General features: G+C 43.0%; 1 protein-coding gene across 3 annotated transcripts; it reads left to right on the top strand.

Moving 5' to 3' along the window:
• On the top strand, positions 1-22,755 carry rif1 (replication timing regulatory factor 1). Of its 3 annotated transcripts, XM_004569803.3 has the most exons (37): positions 1-203; positions 665-713; positions 1,592-1,726; positions 1,813-1,891; positions 1,982-2,078; positions 2,234-2,364; positions 2,525-2,619; positions 3,737-3,926; positions 4,025-4,117; positions 4,294-4,432; positions 4,521-4,672; positions 5,480-5,597; positions 5,675-5,854; positions 6,247-6,357; positions 6,847-6,909; positions 7,559-7,659; positions 8,863-8,949; positions 9,035-9,108; positions 10,458-10,638; positions 12,903-13,010; positions 13,109-13,258; positions 13,512-13,611; positions 13,695-13,984; positions 14,079-14,281; positions 14,461-14,554; positions 14,636-14,767; positions 14,990-15,132; positions 15,220-15,309; positions 15,393-15,447; positions 15,688-18,319; positions 18,434-18,600; positions 18,691-18,819; positions 18,897-18,983; positions 20,674-20,789; positions 20,900-21,050; positions 21,141-21,264; positions 21,381-22,755. In XM_004569803.3, the coding sequence occupies exons 3-37, from the start codon at positions 1,611-1,613 to the stop codon at positions 21,668-21,670; spliced, it is 7,068 nt and encodes a 2,355-aa protein (XP_004569860.3). In that variant the 5' UTR covers positions 1-203; positions 665-713; positions 1,592-1,610; the 3' UTR covers positions 21,671-22,755. The 3 variants fall into 3 exon arrangements, with proteins under 3 accessions (XP_004569860.3, XP_076730749.1, XP_004569858.3); XM_076874634.1 differs by having other exon boundaries at positions 1-172; positions 15,688-18,600; XM_004569801.3 differs by having other exon boundaries at positions 15,688-18,600.
• Positions 22,756-22,918: the final 163 nt, after the last annotated feature.

Below are 22,918 nucleotides of genomic sequence, written 5' to 3'. Positions count from 1 at the left end.
TGTACGTCGGCGTGGTGGTTTGGCGCCAGCAAATTTCGCGGGGTAACGGCACAAGACACAGAAAAGGAGGCTGAAATAGGAGCCATTAAAAGCTGCACTTCACAGAAAACAATCCAGACAGTGAAGCGTGGTGGCCGCTGAAGTGAAGCTTATTTGCTGCCGTCGGCGCTGTGTATGTGTCCCTTCTCATAACTCCGACCTAGGTGAGCAGTGAGTGTCAGCAGCGGGGACGTGCTGTGTGTGTTGGCTGAAACAAACAAGCAAGTGTAAACAGTCGTTTGGTTAGCCATGCAGGTTTGTGTTCTTGTTAGTGAGGCTAAATAAGGGCAGATGAGCAGGGACGTTTTAGCCGCAGCGTCGTCTGCCTGTGTGTGCGCCGGCGCGAAGGCAACTTTGCTAGCCGGAGACTCGACGTTTAGCCTGCTAGTGCTGCTAATTTGTTAAAGCTAGTTAGCAGGCTGCTAATTGTTCAGTCACGATTCAGAAAATGCCTCCAGAGGTTTTGATGTGTCATTTCAAAATAGTTGCTCTATTTGTGTAGAACCCAGCAATGGCATTAGTAGCGAGACACTGACAGACTGATTTGGGAGGCGTTTACATCGCCAGCTAAAACGAACATGTGTCGCAAGCCTGTATTTGAAGCCCATTCTTCACTGTGTTACAGCTGTATCTACAGTGGCGGGTGATCGCAGCTTCACCTACTTCTCACTGAGGTACGTAAATGCATCTTTTTACTTGTGTGATTATTTTGCAATGTGACAGTTCTGGGGTAGAAGCCCGCTGTTATAAACAGCTAGCTTATGCAGTGTGAAATAGTCAGACAAGGAAATTGCCCCCCCTTCAACCCCCCAGCACACATATAGACACACACAAACTAAATTCAAGTGGAAATCATCACTAGTACTAACGATGGAAAATTAGATAATTGGGATAAAAAAATATGTCAGAATATCAGTGATGCAAATATATGGTATTGACAAATATCTCCAGATATGGCGTCTGCCAGTGCTGTGTCACAACTGTGCCAGTTACAAATTTAACTTTGTATAATATTTATTAACACATCCAAACCCAATATCTGAATGAATGAGAGATGTGTTTACAGATGTGTTAGTAAAGAAACAGGAATTAAATGTGCGTTCTGAACAGAAATGTTTATTTTATGTATTTGTGTGTAGTTTTAAAAATTAAAAAACAAAAGCTAAAAACTAATCTCCATATAGCTGGAGGGCAAACGCAGTGTGTACGTACCCTCAGGTGGTAAATGAGAAACGTGGTTGAAGAGAGACACAGTGGACTGGATGTTGCTGTGGTTTAAAGACAGTGAATTTGATAAACTCCAGAGTCAAACAGAACAACAGACGTTTGGTTTAAATTAACTGCACTTTTGGGATTTTATTACAACTGTGAGTCTGATTTCTTCTTTTTCCGTTGAATTCTGACTTGAGCTGCCACTAGGCTGCACTTTTCAAGAAGATTCTGATCTAGGGTGCATAAACTCTGGACAGTCTATTACAGGGCAGTTCTATAAAAGTTTATTTTTATCCATTTTCCTCATGTTTCTCCTCCTTTTCTGCTCCTCCTCTTTAAGGGCGAGAAGGTGAGTAATAATGATGGCGACGGCAGGGCCTCTGAGCAACTCCAGCTTCCTCCCTCTCCTCGAGTCTCTGGAGGACAGCACTGCTGGACAGTCAGAGCAGACAGATGCCTACCTCACCATCGCCAAGTAAGTTACGAGCCCCAGTATGTCAGACTTTGACGTAAGTTAGGACTAGACCACAAGTGACAGAATATTCTATTGTTGCTGTACAGTCGGCTCAGTGGAGAGGAGGGGCGCCAGTTCCTCCCTGCAGTTGAAAAGCACTTTTCTCGTTTGGGTAAAGCCATCTTGGTGAGTCTTCTGTGCGCAAAATTGTCGGAAACTTACATTTTCCATGCTTATATTTAAATTTTAAGCCTTATTTTCTTATGCCACTTCCAGGCTCACATAACTAGTCCAAATGCTGAGCTGAGCCAAGCTGCCTTACAAGCCTTGGGGTTTTGCGTATACCATTCTCATGTTGTCTCTGGAGTGTCAGGTAACTTCATGTGTACATCAGACAGCATTTGTGTCTTGCACCGAGAAATGTTTTTCCTTCTTGTACATATGACCGTAAATGCTTTGAACCTTGACATCATCACTGCAGATCTGACTTGGCCAGATGGAACTGTTATTTTTGTTTGTTTTTTGCAGAAGTCTTTGCAGCGGAAATACTGTCAGCACTTTGCTTGCTGGTGTCGAAGGCGACTGATAAGAACACTTGCACCAGGGCATTGTGGGTGATTTCCAAACAGAGCTTTCCTGCAGAAGAAGTCTCTAAAAAAGTGAGCAGCACCTGAACCTTATGTGCTACAATTTCAGAAAGCATCATGGTGTACTGAAAATGTTGTCAGGTCAACACTGCTGAAAACGTAGCAGTGATTTCAGGAGCAGAGGCGTTTCCAAAGCTGCTGTATTGATCCGTGTTGCTTCTTCTACACTCAGGTGCCGTCCATACTGGGAACACTGGAGAGCGTGTGGAAAAGGGAAGACATCCACTCTGTGGTAATGGAGCATGAAGCCTTGAATGTCATAATCAGGTAAGATTTATTTGAAGCCAGACTTCTGGATAACCAGAGTATTTTATTCTGCCCTGTTTTCCTTTAATCATGCTCTGTGGGACATTCTCACTTTGGGTCGAGGGAAATGTCACACAAAATGGAATATTAACACTCCCTGCAGCTTTCTACAATAAATAATTTTACATGATGATGAGAAATGCATTACATATTTTATTTGAAACTCCCAGTATTGCTTTTTAGTCTGGATAAATAGAAGTTGCCAATGTCCTTTCTTTAGTTGTCACACCTCTTTCATGTTAGCCTCTGGTGGAAGAAAACACATCTGCTTTTAGTGCTATTGCTTAGTGTAATATGAGTTAGAATACTGAGCGTCTGTTTGTGAACAGATGTTGGGCAGGTAACTTGTGCATTTTGTTCCCCTGCTGTGCATGTCAGGGGCCTTTGGCATAGACCAAGAAACATTCTTTCTAATGGCCAGCAGAGGGCAAAAAGTCCAGCTGTGTAGAAGTGTGACAAAACAGTCATTATGAACACTTTATGGATTCAGTTGCTAGTTTGAATTCCTTATATGAATACACATACTTAGTCAATAAAGCTCATTCTGATTATTGATTACAACATGAAGGCAATTTTGGAACTTGTGGTCTTCATTATGGCCAGAAGGCCAGAAAAAGAGGAGTATAGCTAAGGTTGTTACTGCCATATGAGCAGTGTTCCTCACTTACTTAGTCAGAGCTACCCCTCACTCTTCACATCCAGTTTCAAAACGCTAATATGGCATTGGCCACACAAAGAAGCTTCACAGTGGGACTCTGTGGACCAGAGCTCTGACTGCAGCTGATCGGCTCTCGCTGAAGTGCTTCACAAACCTTCAGCCAACTCCAGCAGGGAGAGAAATTACACATTTTGGATAATGAATGTTCCCCCAAGTCCGATGTTACAGCAGTGGTGGTACTCTCATTGGTGCAGCTTTCATTTCAGATCTAAAATTCTAGATTGTGTCATTCCAGATTTTATTGGTCAGCTTGTCTTGTTTGAAAGTGTGGCCTCTTTTGTGTCATAAGTACTGCACATGGATAGCTAAAATATTTATATTGGAAAATGAGATGGGGCTCTCTTTCCTTGGTGTTTATAGGATGCTGGAGCAGGTGCCCACCCAGATGGGCGAAGGAGCAGTACAGTGGGCAAAGCTGGTAATCCCTCTGGTGGTCCACTCTGCATCAAAGGTGCGTCTGCGGGCCGCCGCAGCCATGGAGATGGGCATGCCCCTTCTACTGGAAAAGCAGAATGAGGTGTCTGCTGTTATTGAAACAATGATGTCCACAGTGAGTAGTCTAACGTCTCTATGGAGTTTGATGCTTGGTGTTGCTTGTGAAAAGGGAATTGTAATAATCTCTGCTCAACTGTCTTTGTGTCTTCATAGAAACTGATACCAGAACTGCAGAAACTTTTCATGTCCAAGAACGAAACCAATGTCCTGAAGCTGTGGCCTTTGTTTGTGAAACTGCTTGGGAAGGTAAAGTCTGTATATTTGGTCTCCGATATTTAAATAAATGAGTGTAACTTAGTAGTCATTGCGTCCAGAAATTCTGAGAAAGGCCTGTTGGGTTTGCTTAAAACTTTGGAATTCCTTGTTCTTTTTGAATGATAAGAATGGCCTGATCAGCCAGGTTAACTGTGTCTCCTGCACAGCTGCTGCACAGAGGAGGTCCCTTCATCAACTCTCTCCTGCACCTGGAGGAGCTTGGTTTCCGCAGCTCGTCTCCTACCATTAAGAAGATCGCCTTTCTTGCCTGGAAGAGCCTCATTGATAACTTTGCTCTGAATCCAGGTGAGCCCCATTACACTCATCCTGTCTTTAATAGGAAGTTCAGTGGTCAAACTGAAATCTTAAACCTATACCCTTGGTGCTCCCGAAGACATCTTGTGCAGTGCCAAACGTATGAAGCTCCTGATGCAGCCGCTCACATCCATCAATGTCAGAACAGAAGCCCTGCTGCTCACCAAGGTGGAGGTGTGGTGGTACCTGGTGATCCAACTGGGGCCCAACCTGTCACCCAACTTTGATCAGGTTAGATTCCCGGTTTGTTTTTTCTAAAAACAAAAAACAAAACAAAGATTATTTTATAGAATTAATTTTCTTCCTTGCAGTTCTGCTTCTGTGGCAGAGTGGACTGGCTGCAGCGCCACACACTTGTCACACTGATTTGCTCTGTTCACAGTAAACTTGATCATACATTATCCCTAATTCTCTGACTTTGTGCGACTTTTAGTGTGTGATTGCAGTCACTGGTGAAGCTATAGGGTAGTTTTTCTCAGTAATTAGTCATGTTTAAAAGGTACTGCAGACTTAAGCTAATTGACACTGCGGTAATAACTAGAGATCTGTTATAAGTGATTTTAAAGTGTTTAAGTGTGGGACAATTACAGTAAACAGTCAGACATCCTGCACTGTGCTTATTTATTTATTTAAATGCACCTTATTCCACATTCTTTTATCAGTTTAACTTTGACCAGTCTAAGATGAGCTAACCTTCAGTAGTACCACAGTTGGGAACTTAGCCCTCTTTCAGCAGTAGATACTAGTCCTACTTTAATACTTCATATGCATCATAGCTGTATAATAGTGTAATCAACTCTTTGGGTTACATGAGTCAATATTTAGACATCTTGGTAACAGAGTTTACTTCAACAGTGAACAGTCACGGAGGTCCTTTTTAATAATTTTATGTAACAGTACTGCATTCTTCTTACTTCTTAATTCATGCAGACACAACTTTATTTCCATCTACACAGAGTTTACTAGCTTGTCAGTTTTTCCTAACGTGTGATGAAGTGTGAAACTCTGGTGTGAGTGAAGTGTTTCTGTGTCTTTCAGGTTTCTGTACCTCTGCTCCAGTGCACAATCGGCTCCGACTCTTCCTCTTCTATACCAGGCACTCCTTCCAGAACTATCGCTCAAAATAGCGCTGCTGCTCCTGGTACACCCAAGACTGGTACGGTTACTCCTCCACATGTAATGCACTAATCCAGCTTACACAGACACTGATGTAGTGTTTGTTTCGGTCTGCAGCAAGTGCTCCAGGCTTCAACAGCCCAGCCAACACATCTCGGATGAGCCTGAACTCCAGCATCCAGCTCGCCTCCTCGATACCGTCGATTCAGCTGCTCGGACTAGAGATGCTGCTGCACTATTTTCGAGGTCCAGAGGTTGTTGCGACTGCAGCAAAACACAAACTCATCCTGAGTCTCGGTGGGTCAGAGTCACATGTTTTCTGCATTAGCCTGCTTTATAGTTGTTCCTTCAGGCTCCACACAAGGAGGTGCAGAGATAAACCCACTGTTTCTAAAGAATATGCCTTTTAAATTTCAAATACTTTTTCTGTTTCATTTTCTCCATTGCTCTGTCCAGTTCCATTTTGGTCTTTTTTTCTGGCAATGGGACCACAGGGAAGAGAAAGTGTTTTACTGTAGATGCGGAAATGTCCCAGAAATGCTCATGTTTCTGCAAATTTGTCTCCAAGTGCAAATTTAAAAAAACCATTCACAGGAACACAGACAAGAAGATCTCATCCAGTTTGGTGTTTAAAGAAGTACTTGAGTTTAGTGTGTCTCCTCTATACCTTTTATTGTTTTTCTTTGTAGAGCCCCTGAACCACCCGCTCCTCTCTGGTGCTTCCTCCTTTACTAAACATGCTGCTGTGCTCATCTCGAATACCAGAGATGGCTTCATCAACATCGGAAAAGATGCTCCAGGTAAACCTCACAGAAACATCCACCGACTGACATTCACCTCGACTTTGATTTGGAGATGAATTTTCAAAACTAAATATATTTGAATGCATTAGAAGAAAAATGGCATTTTGTCACCAGTGCTTATTCACACTGGTCCAAACAAAGCCATTGCTGCTTTCAGGCGTGATGCGGAAGTGATGCATCATTTTGGCTGTAAAAATTGAGCCTCGCCACTTGTAAATGAGTCAGAGGGCTTTTTTCCCCTTAATGTTGTCACTGGGAATCTTGATGTTAATGAGGAAATCTTTTTAAGATGAGGAGTTGGAGAAAGGAAGTAGTGTTAGGGCGACAGACTGCTAATCATGTAGGTCTGTGATAAGAGGTCTAAAAGTTCTTTGTCACAGACTGTTGAAGGATTTGTTGGAAAATAGGGTGACTGATTACTTAAACCTGAAACCTGCTCTCCTAAGTCCATATAAACATAAGCTTATAAGCTCTTTTCTCCTGCAGAATCTCTTCTGACCCTCATATGGACAAGTCTTGTCCGGTTTGTTTCCCTGACCATAGAGTCCGGTAAGTAGTGAAGGTACCTGATTGATTTGACAGTGGAGCTAACTGGTTTGTGTGTAATGTTTATGGTGGGATAATCTAAAATGTTTAATTCGTTTGCATGTATTTATTTGTCTCGTTAACAAATGTAAGTTAGATTTTTGATAAAGAAGTAACAAAGCATGGAGAAAGCTGCGGGAGCCTTTATGCACACAGACTTTAGTAATCATTCATCTTTGCTGGCAAAACTGTGGCAGTGATTATCTGCAGAGAAACAGAAATGTCAGCAGTTTCCACTGCTCTTTGTTTTTGTTGTAGTTAAATAACTAATCATGGGTTAAATTTCTAGTTGTGTTGTGGCTGCTGCTCAGCAGGGTGGGCTCTTAAAGTCATGGGTCTGACCTCAAAGCGCCACATAGAGCACTCAGATTGGGTCTGAGCTTTGTTCCATGAGAGGACGAGCGAGACCTCACTGTCCTCTTCTGCCTGACCCTGTCACATCTCATCATCAGTTTAAGTTGGAGCGTTCAGGTCTTCAGTCTGGACTGCTGTGACAAGACTACAATTCTGAGGGGATCTGTCCCCAATGATGACTCATCTCAAGCAGAGCCTGAAAAGACGACAATATTGATGTTGGACTCGCTGCTGAATAATACTTGTGCTCTGTCGTTAGGCAATAAGAAGGAGCGACAGGGAAGCGAAGTACTGACACTGATGCTTCAAGCTCTGCAGAGTATCATCGCCTCAGAATCTCTGCCTGCAGACAGAGTCCTGGTAAGGTTATGCAGAAAGCTTTAAGACTGACTCACTTACTGAAAATTTAACTAGAATTAGTCTGTTCATAAGAAACGCAGAGCTTTACAGACTGTCACTTATAGAAATGATTTGAGAAGCAGCACCAAAGGATAGGTTTTTATGTCAGATTGTATCATTCCTTGAGTTGTTTCTGATATTGTTAGCGTTTTACCTGTTTTAATGAATCAGAATACTTTATTAATCCCGAAGTACATTATAGGTTACAGCAGGCAGCACGCTAATGGCGCATGCGCACTTACAAAGGAATCTTCTGACCAAACTTTACACAAACATCACATTGGGAAGTCATGTCAGAAAGGTAGGCTGATAGGAAAAAACAACGAAAATACATAACATGAGGTGAGAGGAGGAGAAAAAAAAACTCCACTCAGATTGAGCTCCTAATGGGAGAACAGTTTGAGAACAGAACAAAAAACGCCCCAGCACAAAAAGCACATGACTATCAATACACCATAGAAACACAAGACAAGCAACAGGGGCGGGTAAGGGTGAGAGAGAGCCGGTATAGACAGCGCATCCGGTCCTGCAGCATGTCTGCGCTGGACATCTGCCCCGGGAGGGGACAAGCATCGAAGGTGTTTGGAAAGGGAGGGGGGATGAGTGTGTGTGTGAGTGTGTGTGTGTCCAGAGTTCAGCTGAGACGGTGTCCTTCGCCCTGCCAGGCTAAGTAAACAATCTTCCAGCCAACCCAGGTGGCCTTGCGTAGGATAGGAAGAAACAGTCTATGCACAGTCTGTTATCAGGGTGTTTTTGTTCGGCTACAGCCTTGAGACCACAGCTGGCTTCTCCAAGATGTTATCCAATTTTCGCTCAGCGGTCTTATTCTGAGTGTTCACGGTAGCCTCAAGCATCTCCAAGATCTTATCCGTGCTGCGTTCGATGAGCCCATTTTGAGAACTCACGACTTGTCCCATCGTTTCAATCACAGTGGGCAGCCTTGTGGGGTTTTGAACAGCTGATTCAGTTTTCTTTAATCTTCGATAAGCCAGGGCCAAGCCAGCTCCAATCAGCAAGAACCCTGTTATCATGGTTCCAAACAGGTACATGTCTTCGATAGACAGTCCCACCAGGCACTGGGCTGCTTCTTGAGGTGTTGGGTCTGATTCAGTGCTCAGAAGTTGTTACTGCACTGACTGTTTTTGTTTTTCTTCTTAACCTTAGGTTCTGTTTGAAGCCACAGTGAAAGGAATTCCTCAGAGAGTTCTCAGTTCTGCATCTTATCAAGTGGGCAAGATGGACGTGCTAAATGTGAGTGCTTCATGGTTCAACGATTAGCATAGCTCCATGGAAGTGCTTACACAGAATGTTGCTTAAATGTTGTTTAACTCCTCAGGGAACACCTGCTCTCTTCCTCATCCTCCTCCTCTACGACAGCAGCATGCTTCCAGCCTACGTTGAGGATGAGAGGTGGGTCTACTACTTAGTTTGATTCTCATTCCACAGGAACACAATAAAAGATACTGGTAACATCTTGTGCATTACTTCCAGTAATTTTACTGAAAACTGTATAAACTTGGGGGGGGGGGACAAGATAGTTGGTCACTTAGTCAAGACCTGCTACAAATGGTAAATGAACTGGTTCTTGCATAGCGCTTTTCTACTCTTCCTGAGGACCATACATACAAGCACTTTCTATGATTAAGTGCCTTCTATCTACCACGAGAGCTGAAACGGCTCACCTGGCTCCTTTCAGTGTTGAGGAGAAGAGGCTCTACTTTAAGTCTTGAGTCCCAGCCAACATTCGATGGAAGGGAAAAAAAAAATAAATTCCTCCTCTTGAATCTGAGACCTCCATTCTTTTGCTCACCACTCAGAACTCGGGACCACAGGTGAGGGTAGGAACGTATTAGACTTCTAAATTGACTGGGGCGGCATCCGCATCACTGCTCCAGTCCGTCCGTCAATCTCACGCTCCATTCTCACCTCACTGGTATACTTAAAACCGCTCCACCTGGGGTAGTTACTAATCCCTGACTCAGAGTAGGCACGTCACCCTTTTCTGGTCTCAGCCTCGGGAGGCCCAACAGTCACTACAAACAAGTCCGACTTACTGGTGGCAATACAACACAAGCTCTGGCTATGGTTGAACAGGGATCTAATTACCATAATGGGCCAGACACCCCATACTCCTGAAGCACCCTCCACAATGTCCCATTGGATGCTCCTTTCCTGCTGTGTCCTCCTGTGGAGGCATCAGTACAAGTAATTATAACCACCTAAATTCAAATGAAGTGTACAATAATTTTTCAGCCTGTCAGCCATTTCCTCTATCTGCCGGTGGTACTTACTGTGCAGGCGCTTGTCCTTCCATGATGGTTCCTCCTCTTTCTTCAGTTTATGCTGCCTGAGTTATTCACTGAACGTGCAGCTGGTTGTGGCCATCTTCCTGATGTATTCGTGGCTGTTCATCGTCTCATCCTGGACCGTGGTACTGGCACTCACTAGTCCCTGGCCTCCTTCCTTCTGCTAAGCATACAGCCTCAGGGTGCTGGACTTGGGGGTGAAACCCTCCTTGCATGGTAAAGAGCTTCCTTGTCTTGATGTCAGTGGGTTCGATTTCCTCCTTTGGCCAGGTTATTATCCAAGCAGGGGATCACAGGGCAGGGTGTAGGTGTTGATAGCCTGGATCTTGCCTAGGGACCCTTACTGGATACAGACCCCACCCCGATATCCAGTTGCTTATATATTAGATATCTATGTATGCACACACTCTCATCTTCTTTGCTTAATGCATTGCCTCCTGAATCTGTCTGCAGGTTTTATCACTGCCTTCAAACGCTGGTCAACTGTGGACTGTCAGGTCCAACCTCCCCTCTAGCATTTGCAGAATCGCTGTTGGGTGCCATCAGCCGCAGTGCCACGTCTCTGCAGAACAAGGAGCAGCTGCTGAGAATGTGGAGCGTGGTCGTCAGCTCCCTCACTGACATCGTCACACAAGTAGGAGCGGGATTATTGACAATCACTGCTGTTGTTTAATAGGAACATTTAAAAAATCTTTGTTTCACTTTGTCTGCAACAAGTCAACTTTGAGAAGACAATAGTTTTACCTGTCTGAATGTTGAAGTTTTAGTGCAGAGTTTAGAGGCTTGTTTGATCGGCAGAGGGGTTCTAAGCAACACATTAGCCTGCTTTATAAAGTGGAACACAGGCACCGCGTGTTACTTTTTTTTGAGGACTGGAGCCAGCACTGTTTAGATAAATGTAGGGGATAAACTAGATGGGGCCAAGGATAAACTCTGACACTAATGATACTGATACAACTGCCAAAAGCATGTTTAAAAATGATTACTTTTGATAGGGTCAAGGTTATTTAGTATCCTTTCATAATATCATGACAGTGTTAGTTTTTCTACCTGTGTCTGTGTGGTTTCTTCCAGCTTCCTCCCACAGTCCAAAGACATAGACAGAAAAACGCAACATAATTCTCCAAAGCTGGAAGCAACTTTAGGGTTTGCACTGCAATGGTGGAAACCCTGAGTATGAAGAACAAAGCCTTGCTTGGTGGCCCACTTATTAATATATGGATGTAGAAAAATGCAAGTTTAAGACCAAATAAGTTTAGAATATACACCGCGTTCCAAATTATTATGCCAATTGTGTTTAAGTGTCATAAAGGTTAAATAAGTTGTTTTTCAATTAAACCCATGGATGAAATTGTGTCTCAGGGCTCTTTGGATGACTAAACTCAATCTTGGACACCTGTGATCATTAGTTTGCCAGGTGAGCCCAATTAAAGGAAAAACTACTGAAGAAGGATGTTCCACATTATTAAGCAGACCACCATTTTCAAGCAATATAGGAAGGAAAAATGATCTCTCTGCTGCTGAAAAGCGTGAAATAGTTGAATGCCTTGGACACATAATGAAAACCTCAGATATTTCACGAAAACTTAAGCATGATCACCATAATGTAAGAAATTTGTGGCTGAGTCAGAGCACAAATGGGTTCGTGCAGATAAAGGCACAATGATGAAGGTTTCTGCCAGACAAATGCATCAGACTAAGAGAGCAGCTGCTAACAAAGCAGCAAACACATATTTGAAGCTGCTGGTGCCTCTGGAGCCCTACGAACATCAAGGTGTAGGATCCTCCAGAGACTTGCAGTTGTGCATAAACCTTATATTTGGCCACCCCTAACCAATGCTCACAAGCAGAAACGGCTGCAGTGGGCCCAGAAGACTAATTTTCAAACAGTCCTGTTCACTGATGAGTGCAATGCAACCCTGGATGGTCCAGATGGATGCAGTGGTGGATGGTGGACAGCCACCATGTCTCAACAGGGCTGCAACGTCAGCAAGGACGTGGTGGAGTCATGTTTTGAGCTGGAATCACGGGGAGAGAGCTCGTTGGCCTCTTTTGGGTCCCTGAAGGTGTGAAAATGACCTCTGCAAAGTATGTGGAGTTTCTGACTGACCACTTTCTTCCATGGTAGAAAGAGAAGAACTGTGCCTTCTGCAACAAAACCATCTTCATGCAAGACAATGCACCATCTTATGCTACAGCGAACACCTCTGCATCATTGGCTGCTATCGGCATAAAAGGAGAGAAACTCATGGTGTGGTCCCCATTCCTCCCTGACCTCAATCCTATTGAGAACCTTTGGAGCATCCTCAAACCAAAAAATAAGAGGGTGGGAGGCAGTTCACATCCAAACAGCAGCTCTGGGAGGCTATTCTGACATCCTGCAAAGACATTCAAGAAGAAACTTTCCAAAAACTCACAAGTTCCATGGATGCAAGAATTGTAAAACTGCTATCAAATAAGGGGTCCTATGTTAATATGTAGCTTTGACCTGTTAAGATGTTTTTGATTTCAGTAAAATTGATCTAATGCTGCAAATTCAACAAATGACCATTTTCAATTCTCTACTATCTATAAAATGTTTTGAAACTCTGTGCGTAATAATTTGGAACAGTGCATTTTGAGTTTATTATTTTTGAAAAACACTTTTTCATTGGCAGTTTTGTTGAGTAACATTTGAGTTGTACTCTAATGGTTGACTCGAAAATTATGCTGACTGTCATTTGAATCGACTATTCAGAGAAAAAAAAAAATCAGAGAAAAACATCATTTGCATAAAAATTTGGAACGCAGTGTAAAGTTTTTTTGTTTTGTTTTTTTGTACCTTAACGTCCTGTTAAAGTCTTATTTAACAAATGTAGCACCAGCGTTTAACTTCCTTTGACTCTTTTATTTTGACAGACTAATGAAGTGAACCAAGGTGACGCTCTGGAGCACAACTTCAGTGCTATGCACTCTGCCCTGATGCTCCCCATTACACATCTCTTACACGGCACACCACTGCCACAGGTCTGGTGCAAATGGAACAACCATAAAGAAATAACAAAGTCATGCTTTCCATTCAGTCCGCTTCAATGACCTCATTCTCATTCCTTTAATTTCTTCAGCTGGCTCAGAAGTCGATGCTTTCTTCATGGTCCAAGCTCTACAAAGTATTTGCTTGCTGCTCTGCATTGGTGGTCACAGCTGAGGAGAACATCTGCTGCGAGGAGCTCTGTGCAAAGATGGATGCTGCAATAGACAGAGAAGCCCTAAGGGTGAGTACATGGTGACGTATAAACAGCTTTACATAGAAGCTTTCCAGCCGAGTATAACAAGCTCAAACCTAATAAACATGACTTTATTTCATGTTCCATAACAAATATGGACAAAAAATAAACCTTTTCAGAGATGTGAATATTTGGAAAATAAGCTGATTCATCAATCTGTCATGATTTAAAAAAATTCCACAGAGGTAAGAATATTGCTTGCAGCCTTTAGAAGAACTCTAATCTGACTCTGATCCTTCAGGTTCCTTCGACGTGTAATGCTGTTGCCAGTATCCTCCATGTCATGGTCGAGTGTGTGGACTTCTCTCCGTACACGCCTCAGTTTCAGCAGAAGCTTAAGTGTAAGAACTGAAACGAGCTTTACTTCATCTTTTATACAAATTACACACATGCACTTAGTTTCTAAACCTGTCATTTCTTCCAGCCCCCCATACTCCTGTGAATTGGATGCGAAAGAGGAATAAAGCCCTGGGCAACCTGTCTATGTTCCAGTCCCTGCTGGTACAGTGTTTAGAGGTTTATCTGGAGGACCCTGAGACTTCCTCTGAGGCAGTAGGCTCGGCCCTGCTGTCCGTCCTTTCTGCTCTCTTCACAAACCTCGTTCTGGCAAATGTTGTCCAGGAGGCTCTGAACTCTCTGATTCATCCCCTCACTCTCCTTTATAAAAATGCAGCCAGTGAGCCATCCAAGTTCACCTCACAGCTTCTGGGAAAGGTGGGCTCCTCATCAGCTGACCAAGTAGGTTTTTAGCATTTGTCATTTTAGGGTTTAGTTTTAATGTCTGTCCTTTTCTCTTCCCTTCCTACAGTTGGAGAAGCTTCTTGGTGAGGTTTTCAACTGCTTGCAAAGCCGTTCCTCTCTGGCCCACAATGATGAACTCCTGGCTTTGCTCTCTCCTCTGCTTTGTGTGGTGTTTCCGCACAAGAACAAGCACCTCCGCACATCAGTCACCCAGTTCTGGAACTCCACCTTTGCCAATGCAGTCAGCCTCACGTATCCTGATGAGATGAGGTGATTGTCTTCATTAATTTTTTTTTTTAATGAGTTCACAATTTTTATTGCATTTAAAAACTACTACTGTGGAAAAAGTACTCCTACAGAGGCTCCTAGTCCCTGCAGGGGCATTCCTATGGCTTTAAGACTCTAATGTCGCTAATATTATCCTAATATTTTTTTTAAAATAAACACAGGCCAGTACTGAGCCAGGTGAAACAGAAGACCCCCATCATTCTTCCTGGCTTCGAGGTCGTCAGTTATCCCGATGAGCTCAGTGGACAGTATTCAGTGAGTTGCCCTAGTTATCTTTGTTTTTCACTTTTGTGATTTCAGCTTTATTCAGCACTTTCTCTCTGTCTCTGTGTTCAGAGTGAGAATTCTCAGTTGGAGACAAAGCTCAGCGGGATGCCGGTTTCATCTGTGGGGAAGAGGGACTCGCTGCTGGGAAAGACTGCTGAGCTGAAGGAGAAGAGCTCAATGAAGACCAACAAGCCAGTTTCTGTAATTTTAGAATCAAACTTGATAATTTCCTGAGGGACATGTTGGATGAAATAAACACATTGGGGGGGAGGAAAAAAAAGACACAATTAACCAGCCAGCTTATCCATATTGATTTGTTTAGATACTCATATTAAAAACACAACATCAATTAGACATGTTATAATTAATAATCCCTTATTGTCACCCTTAATTGCAAAACTGATTTCATCTGTTTCCCTTCAGACAAAACTGGACTTTGGTTCACCCAAGCCACCCCGCAGGGAGGTCTTGGAAGAAGAGGCATCCATCGACTTTGTGTTCATTCCTCCTGAGGCGAAGGAGAGAGTTCTGACAGAGCATCAGAAAGAGGTGAAAAGGACTAAAAGGTCAGGTTTGCCCTCTTCAGCCTGTTTTCATTTGCTCATTTGGATTTCACATGATTGTTTATGTAAAGCAAATGCTTTTTGTTAAAGAGTTGACATTCCTGCCATGTACAACAACCTTGATGCCTCTCTGGATACCACGGCCTTCACACAGTACACGCAGAGTCAAGAAGACTCTTTGTAAGTTCTCAGAATCACAATAAATCCCTGCAATAAAACATATTCAGAATTAACAGAGAATTTATTTATATTTTCCTCCACAGGGACAAATTGCCAACTGAACAAGTCGATGTTGTAAACAAAAAGACTACTGACAAGGTAACAAAACACACAACTCCACTTTTAGTTGACTACATAAGCTAACAGCAATGAGTACATACATAGATAACATAGACATTGTTTTGTTCTTTTCTATAGGCACCAAGCAGCTCAACATTGAAACCAAACTGTGCAATTGCCAAATGAACACTATATAGATATATTGATCAGTTAGTTCTGGTGTACATCTGTAGAGAGAGTTGATAACTTTTATATTTTTGTTTCTTTTACCTTCCTCAGATGGACACTGAAAAAGAAGATGCTGAAATTCAAACGAAAGAGACGCAAGACTATGCCAGCCCAACAGATGCAGAGAAGTTGACAGAAAATGGCAAGCAGCAAGAGACTATCCCAGAGTGTGCAGATGTTTCGATGGAGGAGCATGCAAAGAGTGACGATAGGGGTGAAGATGTAGACAAAGAGTCTAAAGAAGGCACAAGCCCTAACATCTCTCCCTCATCCGATTTGGTTTCAGGGACTCCCCAGAAACCCAACAGTCGTCGTCAGTCTTTCATTACTCTGGAGAAGTATGTTGAGGGAAAACCCGCCAGCCCCAGCACTGTGTCCTCATTTACAGGCCCTCTTTTAAAGATATCCAATAGCCAAGAACCCTCTAAAACCAGCAAGACATCAGCCTCTCGGGACTCATCTCCTGTCACTTGTCCAAACTCTCAGGATTCCCAATCCATTCAGACAGGAAAATCTAGCTCTCAGTGCTCAGTTAACAATGCCGACGAGTCCCCTCGAAGACCCAAAGACTGTAGAACAAAAACTGAGCCCGTAAAGCTGACTGAGAGACTGTCTAGTGACTCAATGGAGGATGAAAATGTCATCCCAGATACACAGACTGAAATGGAGAGCACAAAAAGACCTTCTATTTCACAGGATATAATTCCCTCAAGTCAGGAAGAGGAATCTCAATCAGCTCTGGAGGATTCTCAGTCATCTCCAAGTCAGACATCTCCCAGTGAACCCAGACGATCTGGACGCCAGAGAGTCAGACCTCAGCTCCCTGGAGAGGACCCTGAGGAACGGGAAGCCAAATACTCACATGTCAAAAAGAGACGTTCTGGAGAAGAGCCTATCAGTGATTCTCCAAAGTCTCTGATGCAGAGCAGACCAAACACAAGAAGTAAGCAAGCTGCAGAGGATACCGGTAGAGAAGGATTGCGCTCAAGAGCTCAGAGGGACTCGGGTGAGTCGAGCCAAACCAATTCTCAGGGTAGAGCTCGCAAGAAGATCAAACTGAACACCAGTTCACAGGAGTTACTTGATAAACCTGGACGTAAAAGGAGAAGCACCAATGAGTCCAGCCAAACTGATTTAAGATCAGACAAGCAGTCGAATCATGAAAGCCAATCACAGGGTGGGCTTAGTCAACAGAGCAAAGCATTCAGTGATGAAGATGGATTGGAAAAAAACGTTTTGCCTGACACAAAGGAGTCTTGTCAAACTGCCACAGATGAGCAAGTAAACCACATTGAAAAAGACAAGGAGTCAGATACAGACTCCAAAGCAATCATTCTTTCTCCTCAAACTGGCGGTGAGTCCCAAAAGTCAGAAAACAATGGCGAGAAACCGAAGGGCTCTGAAATGGTTATTTCTTCACCTCAAGTTAAAGGCCAGTCGCAGGAGTCTGAGCCTAATGGAGACGCCAAAAAGGATTCTCAAGTTGTCACTACTTCTCCAACTAATAAGTCCCAAGTTGGCTCAAGCACGACAAATATTTTAGGCAAAGAACTACTCAAGGATGAAGACAACGAACTAGAAAGTAGAGAAGACTCTCAAGTGATCACACCTTCATCTACTGATAGCCCATCTAAACGTAGATCAAGAAGAAGTAAGGTATCATCTGAAGTGTCAGAATCTGAAGACAAAAATGACGATACAATTTCATCAGGAAGGCAAATGAGGTCTAATTCTCACATAACAAATTCTGTAGTCGGCCAGGCAGACGCTCGAATTGGAGGAAGGACTAGAAGGAGCAAGTTATTAGAGGAGCAACTAAAATCAAGTCCTAGCTCTACACCAGAGAGTTCTCAGTCATTAGATCTTTCCGGTTCAGAGTCCTCTCAAGGCAGGGGCAGATATTCCAGACGAAGGTCCTCTCCAGCGTTAATGGCAAGTATGGAGTCCTCAGAATCTGAATCCTCTGAGGTCAGAGAACACTCAGTCATTCCCAAAAAGAAAAGAGGGAGGCCCCGAGCATCACTTCAGAGACTTCTTGCAGTCGAATCGAAGGACACTATTGAGAAAGATATGGAAAAGTTTGACACCGATGCCTCTCAGGAGTTGGATAGTCAAATCACCGAAGCAAAAGATGTCACTGATTTGGAGGAATCAAAAACCCAAGATTCACCTAGTTCTGAGTTGATCCAGCATACAAATAAAATTGAAGCTCAAAGTAAAGAAGAGTTGCCAATGGAAGTAGATGATGTTCTAGGTCCAGAACCTCAAGCTGATGACTCAAAGCAAAGGACTGTGCCAGCTAGTGAGACAGAGCAAAGAGACTCTGAAACAAATGGTGATGATTCCACCACACAAAATCACACAGGGGACTTGGAAATGATTGAATCTGTCGAAGTGTGTAATGAACAGACACTTGCACCTCCTAATGAGGCAACGCACAGTGTGCAAGTCAGGGAGTCACCAGAGGAGAAAGCTGATGAAGTGGTGACAGAAAAACAAATGTTGGATTTAAATTCAGGTCCCCGAGGACCTCCTGAGGAGAACACGGACACGCAAATGGAGAGTCTAAAAGTTACTGGTGACCTTTCTGAGGAGGAACAACATGCTGCTTCAATTCAGCATTCAGCGGCCAGTGCTGAGAAAGAGACCACACCACCACAGGAGAATGAAAAAGATGGTCAAAGTGAGATTGTGGAGGATGAACAGAATACTGCCAGCACTGATGCTTTGACTGATGTTTGTAAGACTTCATTGCAATCAGAACCTACAAGTAAAGGCGATTTTCTTGATTCTCCAGTGAAACAGAAGGACCTGGAGACTGTAATGGCTCCAGATATTGGACATAGCCCCAGCAGTGGCAAGACCAGAGGTACCTGGTCTCCTTCTGCTTCACCCTCTACCAGTATTCTTAAGAAGGGCCAGAAGAGACCACTGGAAGTGGACACTCCTTCACCTCTTGTTAAAGTGAGTGATGAACACATTTTGGTAAAATGTATTTCAAATGAACATTGGCTTGAAATATTTGTAACTTTTTTTTTTGTTGTCGACTTGTAGTCCAGGCGTGTGTCCTTTGCTAATCCAATCCAGCAGCAGGAAACTGCAGACGACATCGATCGTCGTAGCCCAGCCATCAGAACCAGCTCACCTAGAAGGTCAAGGGTTACTAATATTCCACAGCCAAAGGTATGTTTGAGCATCAGTGTTTGTAATTGCGATATTTTACAACCATGCAAACCCTGACGGTCTTCTGCTTCTTTTAGCATGTCACTACTCCAACAAAGGGCTTGGTGATACTGAATCCTAGAAATCTTCACAGCCCAGGTTACAAGAGCTCCAAGAAATGTCTGGTAAGCACACAAATGTGATATTTCTCACCAGTAAGCTGCCACACACAAACAACATTTTAGCCCAGTGTGTTCTTTACTTCTAAAGCTTAGTTTCAGACTTCTGAAAAATACATGTGGCTTTTCTTTTGGATTAGATGGTGCCAGTTAGCTGCCCAGGTAGCATGCTGGCTGGTCAGGTACAAATATGAAAGAACTTTAATGTACCAATCAGATTTCTTCTTAAAGAAGTTCAGAAAGAAAGTGCTGTTGCCATTGGAGATTATTAATACTCTGGTCTTTAATAGTTATTGATAACGCTGATCTCTCCTTAATGTCCCATCTCTCTCCCCTCATCCCCAACCAGACTCGGCAGATGTATTATTGTAGGGTCTTCACCTTCAAGCGACTGTTGGGATTTGGCACTGTATAAATTGAATTGAAAAATGTAGCCTCAAGCCCATTTAGTACAGCTGGATTTCAGTACCCGTCCTTAGTTTTGCAACTGGGGTGTATCTTGAATAGGGCTGCCACAAACGATTATTTTGATAGTCGACTAGTCACCGGTTGTTTTTGCGATTAGTCGATTAATCAGATCATGCATCCATTGGCCGTAAAACGTTCAGCTTATTGCACCAGCAGCATCTGCTCTTATATAACTATCATTAGCTTACAGCTTTAAGTGTTTAAGGTATGTGCTAACTAAAAATAAAAATGGATGATAGTTTATTAAACTTTTAATGAAATTTGCAGATTGTCTCAGTGGAACTTAATAAACTCAGCGGTCTGCTCCTTGCTATCTAAAATATAACAGGACACTGGAGTAAATTCGATGTGCTGGGAGTTTGGTGTTCTCGCCGGCTCTAGTGAGCCTTGAACCCCGGCTAGCTATTGAGCTGGTGGATAACAGATGTCTCAGAAAATGTCCGATCACTTTTGCAAATACGTGATGTCTTGATAAACCGAGAAGATATTTGAAGTTTACACAGCTACATTCTTGCCTGAAAATAGGTTAAAAGTTTATTTTGTGACCCAGAAAGAGTAATAGGAGTAATATTAAAACTACGTAGCTGCCGCTATTGTTGGAAACTGGAACTGGCTGAGCTGCGCTATGAATTCTGGGATAGGTTGGGCCACGAAGTATACACCCCACCCATCCTTCAAATCTGGGGAAAAGGAGGACGCATTTGGAGGAGTGTTCAAATTTTCATGGCCTTTGTCGCGTTGCTGTAACGTAATCGGCCTACAAATACAGTCTCTGAAGGATGTGGCCCCTGAATTTGGACACAGCTATGATACCGGACACAGCTTTTTCTTCTTCGGGGTTTAATGGCAGCTGGCATCCTTGTACATGCAGTGCTGCCATCTTCTGTTTCAGTCTGCTTTTACACTCTTAAATCCTACTACTTATTCCTGCGTCTTTCGGGATCTTACAAAGCTTCAAACGACGCGTTGACTATTAAATTAGTCGTCGACGTAATTGCGACTAGTCGACTAATCGTGGCAGCCCTAATCTGGAATCCTGCATGAGGCTTCACTCATGTTTTTAGAATCATTTTTGTTGTTGTTTTCTTACCAGAAAGAGAAGGAATGACCCAAAAAACGCTGGCATAGGTCCAGAATTTCAGTCCCAGTAGCATTAACATGTTGATTATTCCAGCTTCACATAGGTATCAGACTTCATCCTAATGGTACATAGAACCTTTTTTGTCAGATTTCTGAAATGGGCCAGGAACCTCGACCTGTCTCCAGAGACTGCATCTACCCTGCCCTGGTTGGCTGCTCTACACCTGTGGAAGCTGTGCTGCCTCAGATTTCCTCTAACATGTGGTGAGGACAGCACGGGGTTCACCAAAGGAAAATTTTGGTCAAATATTTATTCTCTGTTAATCTCTGACCAAAGTAACCAAGACTCATTTTACCTTCAATCTTCCTCATAGGTCTCGAGGTTTTGGGCAGCTTGTTCGTGCCCGAAACATTAAAACGATCGGTGACCTGAGTGCACTGACTCCCAGTGAAATCAAGACTCTGCCAATTCGCTCCCCGAAGATCTCTAATGTGAAAAAAGCACTCAAAATTTATGAACAACAGGTACCTCAGTAGGCTAACACCACCCAGCACAAACACTAACATTACTGCAGCTTTTCCACATGTGCCTGATGTCTCACTGTCATTTTCCAGCGTAAAGGACGGGGCGGGGATGAATTGAAGAGCTTTGATGAAACAGAGATGATGACTTCTGAACTGGAAGAGACAAGTGTCCCTCAAAACACAGAAGAGGATAAACCGTCAGGCGACACACTGGGTATGTAAAAATTGTGTATTACATCAGTGACAAGTTAATGTCCTGAGTGATGCCATGCAAATAATCTCTTGATCTCTTTAGAATTATGTAAACAGAATTCCCCTTTGTGTTTGTAGCAACAGAGCTGGTGGACGAGCCTGTCTGTGCAGATGAGAGACCTGAGCAGGACGCCTCTGGGAATCTGACACCAGAGGTGCCAGATGGAGATGAGACAATTGAATGCCAGCTACCCCGAGACAGTCTGTCATCAGAAATAGAGACACTGTCCTGCAGAATGACACCACAGGAACTGAGCGTCTGCTCACCACAGCAGCTTGTTGAGATGCACGATCAGTTGGGAGGCATGATGAGACGTGTCGTGGTTGAGCTGCAGACTCGCCTTTGCCAGACAGACGGCAAACACTGAAAGGACTGAAGCGTCAGACGGCTGTATCTGTTATGAAGCACACACCGAAGGGTTTCAAGGACTGCAACAAAAGATACAAATATTTGAGGATGGTTTAATGATCCCATTGTACAAAGAAGATTTTAGGATTTTAACTTAGTATCCCTTTCGGGGGGGCGGTGGCGTTTCCCTCTTGCTTGAAGGACTTTTTAATAAATGCGAGCAACACATTTCACATCATCTCTCATGCTATGCTTGAGGTTGGGTTTATACATTTAAGAAACACTGAAAGGGAAGCACAGTTGCACAGTGATGATTTTTAATAGCTGCAGTCTCTGCATTTTACATTTAAACTTTCTCTGCACATTGTTTTAAAGGACTGAGACATTTATAAAGTAATTCAATGTTCCCCATGTGCAGCTGAAGCCTTCATGCCTTGTTCATATGCTTTCCTCCCATGTGCATATTCTACAGGCTGATAAATTCCTGTGTTGTGATGTTTTGTAGTTTCAGAGTTTCTTTGCCTTTTGTCATCTCACTTAAATATCCTGTTTTGTTTTGATTTGTTTTTTGTTTTTTTGTTTTTTTTACGTAGACATTCAGCACTTCATTCTTTGTGATTTTTATTTTTTTTTAATGCTTAAATAAAATAATTTGAATATGCTCATTAAATCCTTAAACAGGTCTACATCTCCTTCTGAAAAAGTACAAAGATATTCGGTGCATTTCTCAGTTTTCTTGACATGTCTCCACACTGTTTGCTGGTCACAGTAAAGTTTTCTGCGCAGATTGCTGACTTTAAACAAAAGTCATAGCATTGAAATATACTTTTAAATACTAGTACTGCTTGTTTTGCTTACCATCTGATTTCACACTTCCTTCTATTATGGGATCATAGCCGTTGATATGCTACTGTTATACATTATTGCAGTTATGGATTCAAAGGAGGAGAGGAAAGGAACACTCGTAAATCCATAAGTTTCCAGCTCCAGTCTTGGCACAGGCATCATTTTAGCTTCTCCATTTGGATCAAACTGATCTGTTACTACGTGAAGTATTTTATCAATATGCCACACAGATGTGTGAATTAAAGTGAATGATCTCTGCTGTGTGCTCATGTTGTGTTTTTGATATTGGTCTTTGCTGGAAATTCAAAATGCATCCAATCAGCACCGTCGCTATTTCCAAGCACTTCTATCCACATTGTAAATGTTTTCCTGTCCCTTTGGTGCCTGTTGCACCTGAAGCCCCTGTCATAGTACAGTGATG

Source organism: Maylandia zebra, linkage group LG16 (assembly GCF_041146795.1).
Source record: "Maylandia zebra isolate NMK-2024a linkage group LG16, Mzebra_GT3a, whole genome shotgun sequence".
Lineage (NCBI taxonomy): Eukaryota > Metazoa > Chordata > Actinopteri > Cichliformes > Cichlidae > Maylandia > Maylandia zebra.
This window is presented reverse-complemented; position numbering and strand designations above follow the sequence as displayed.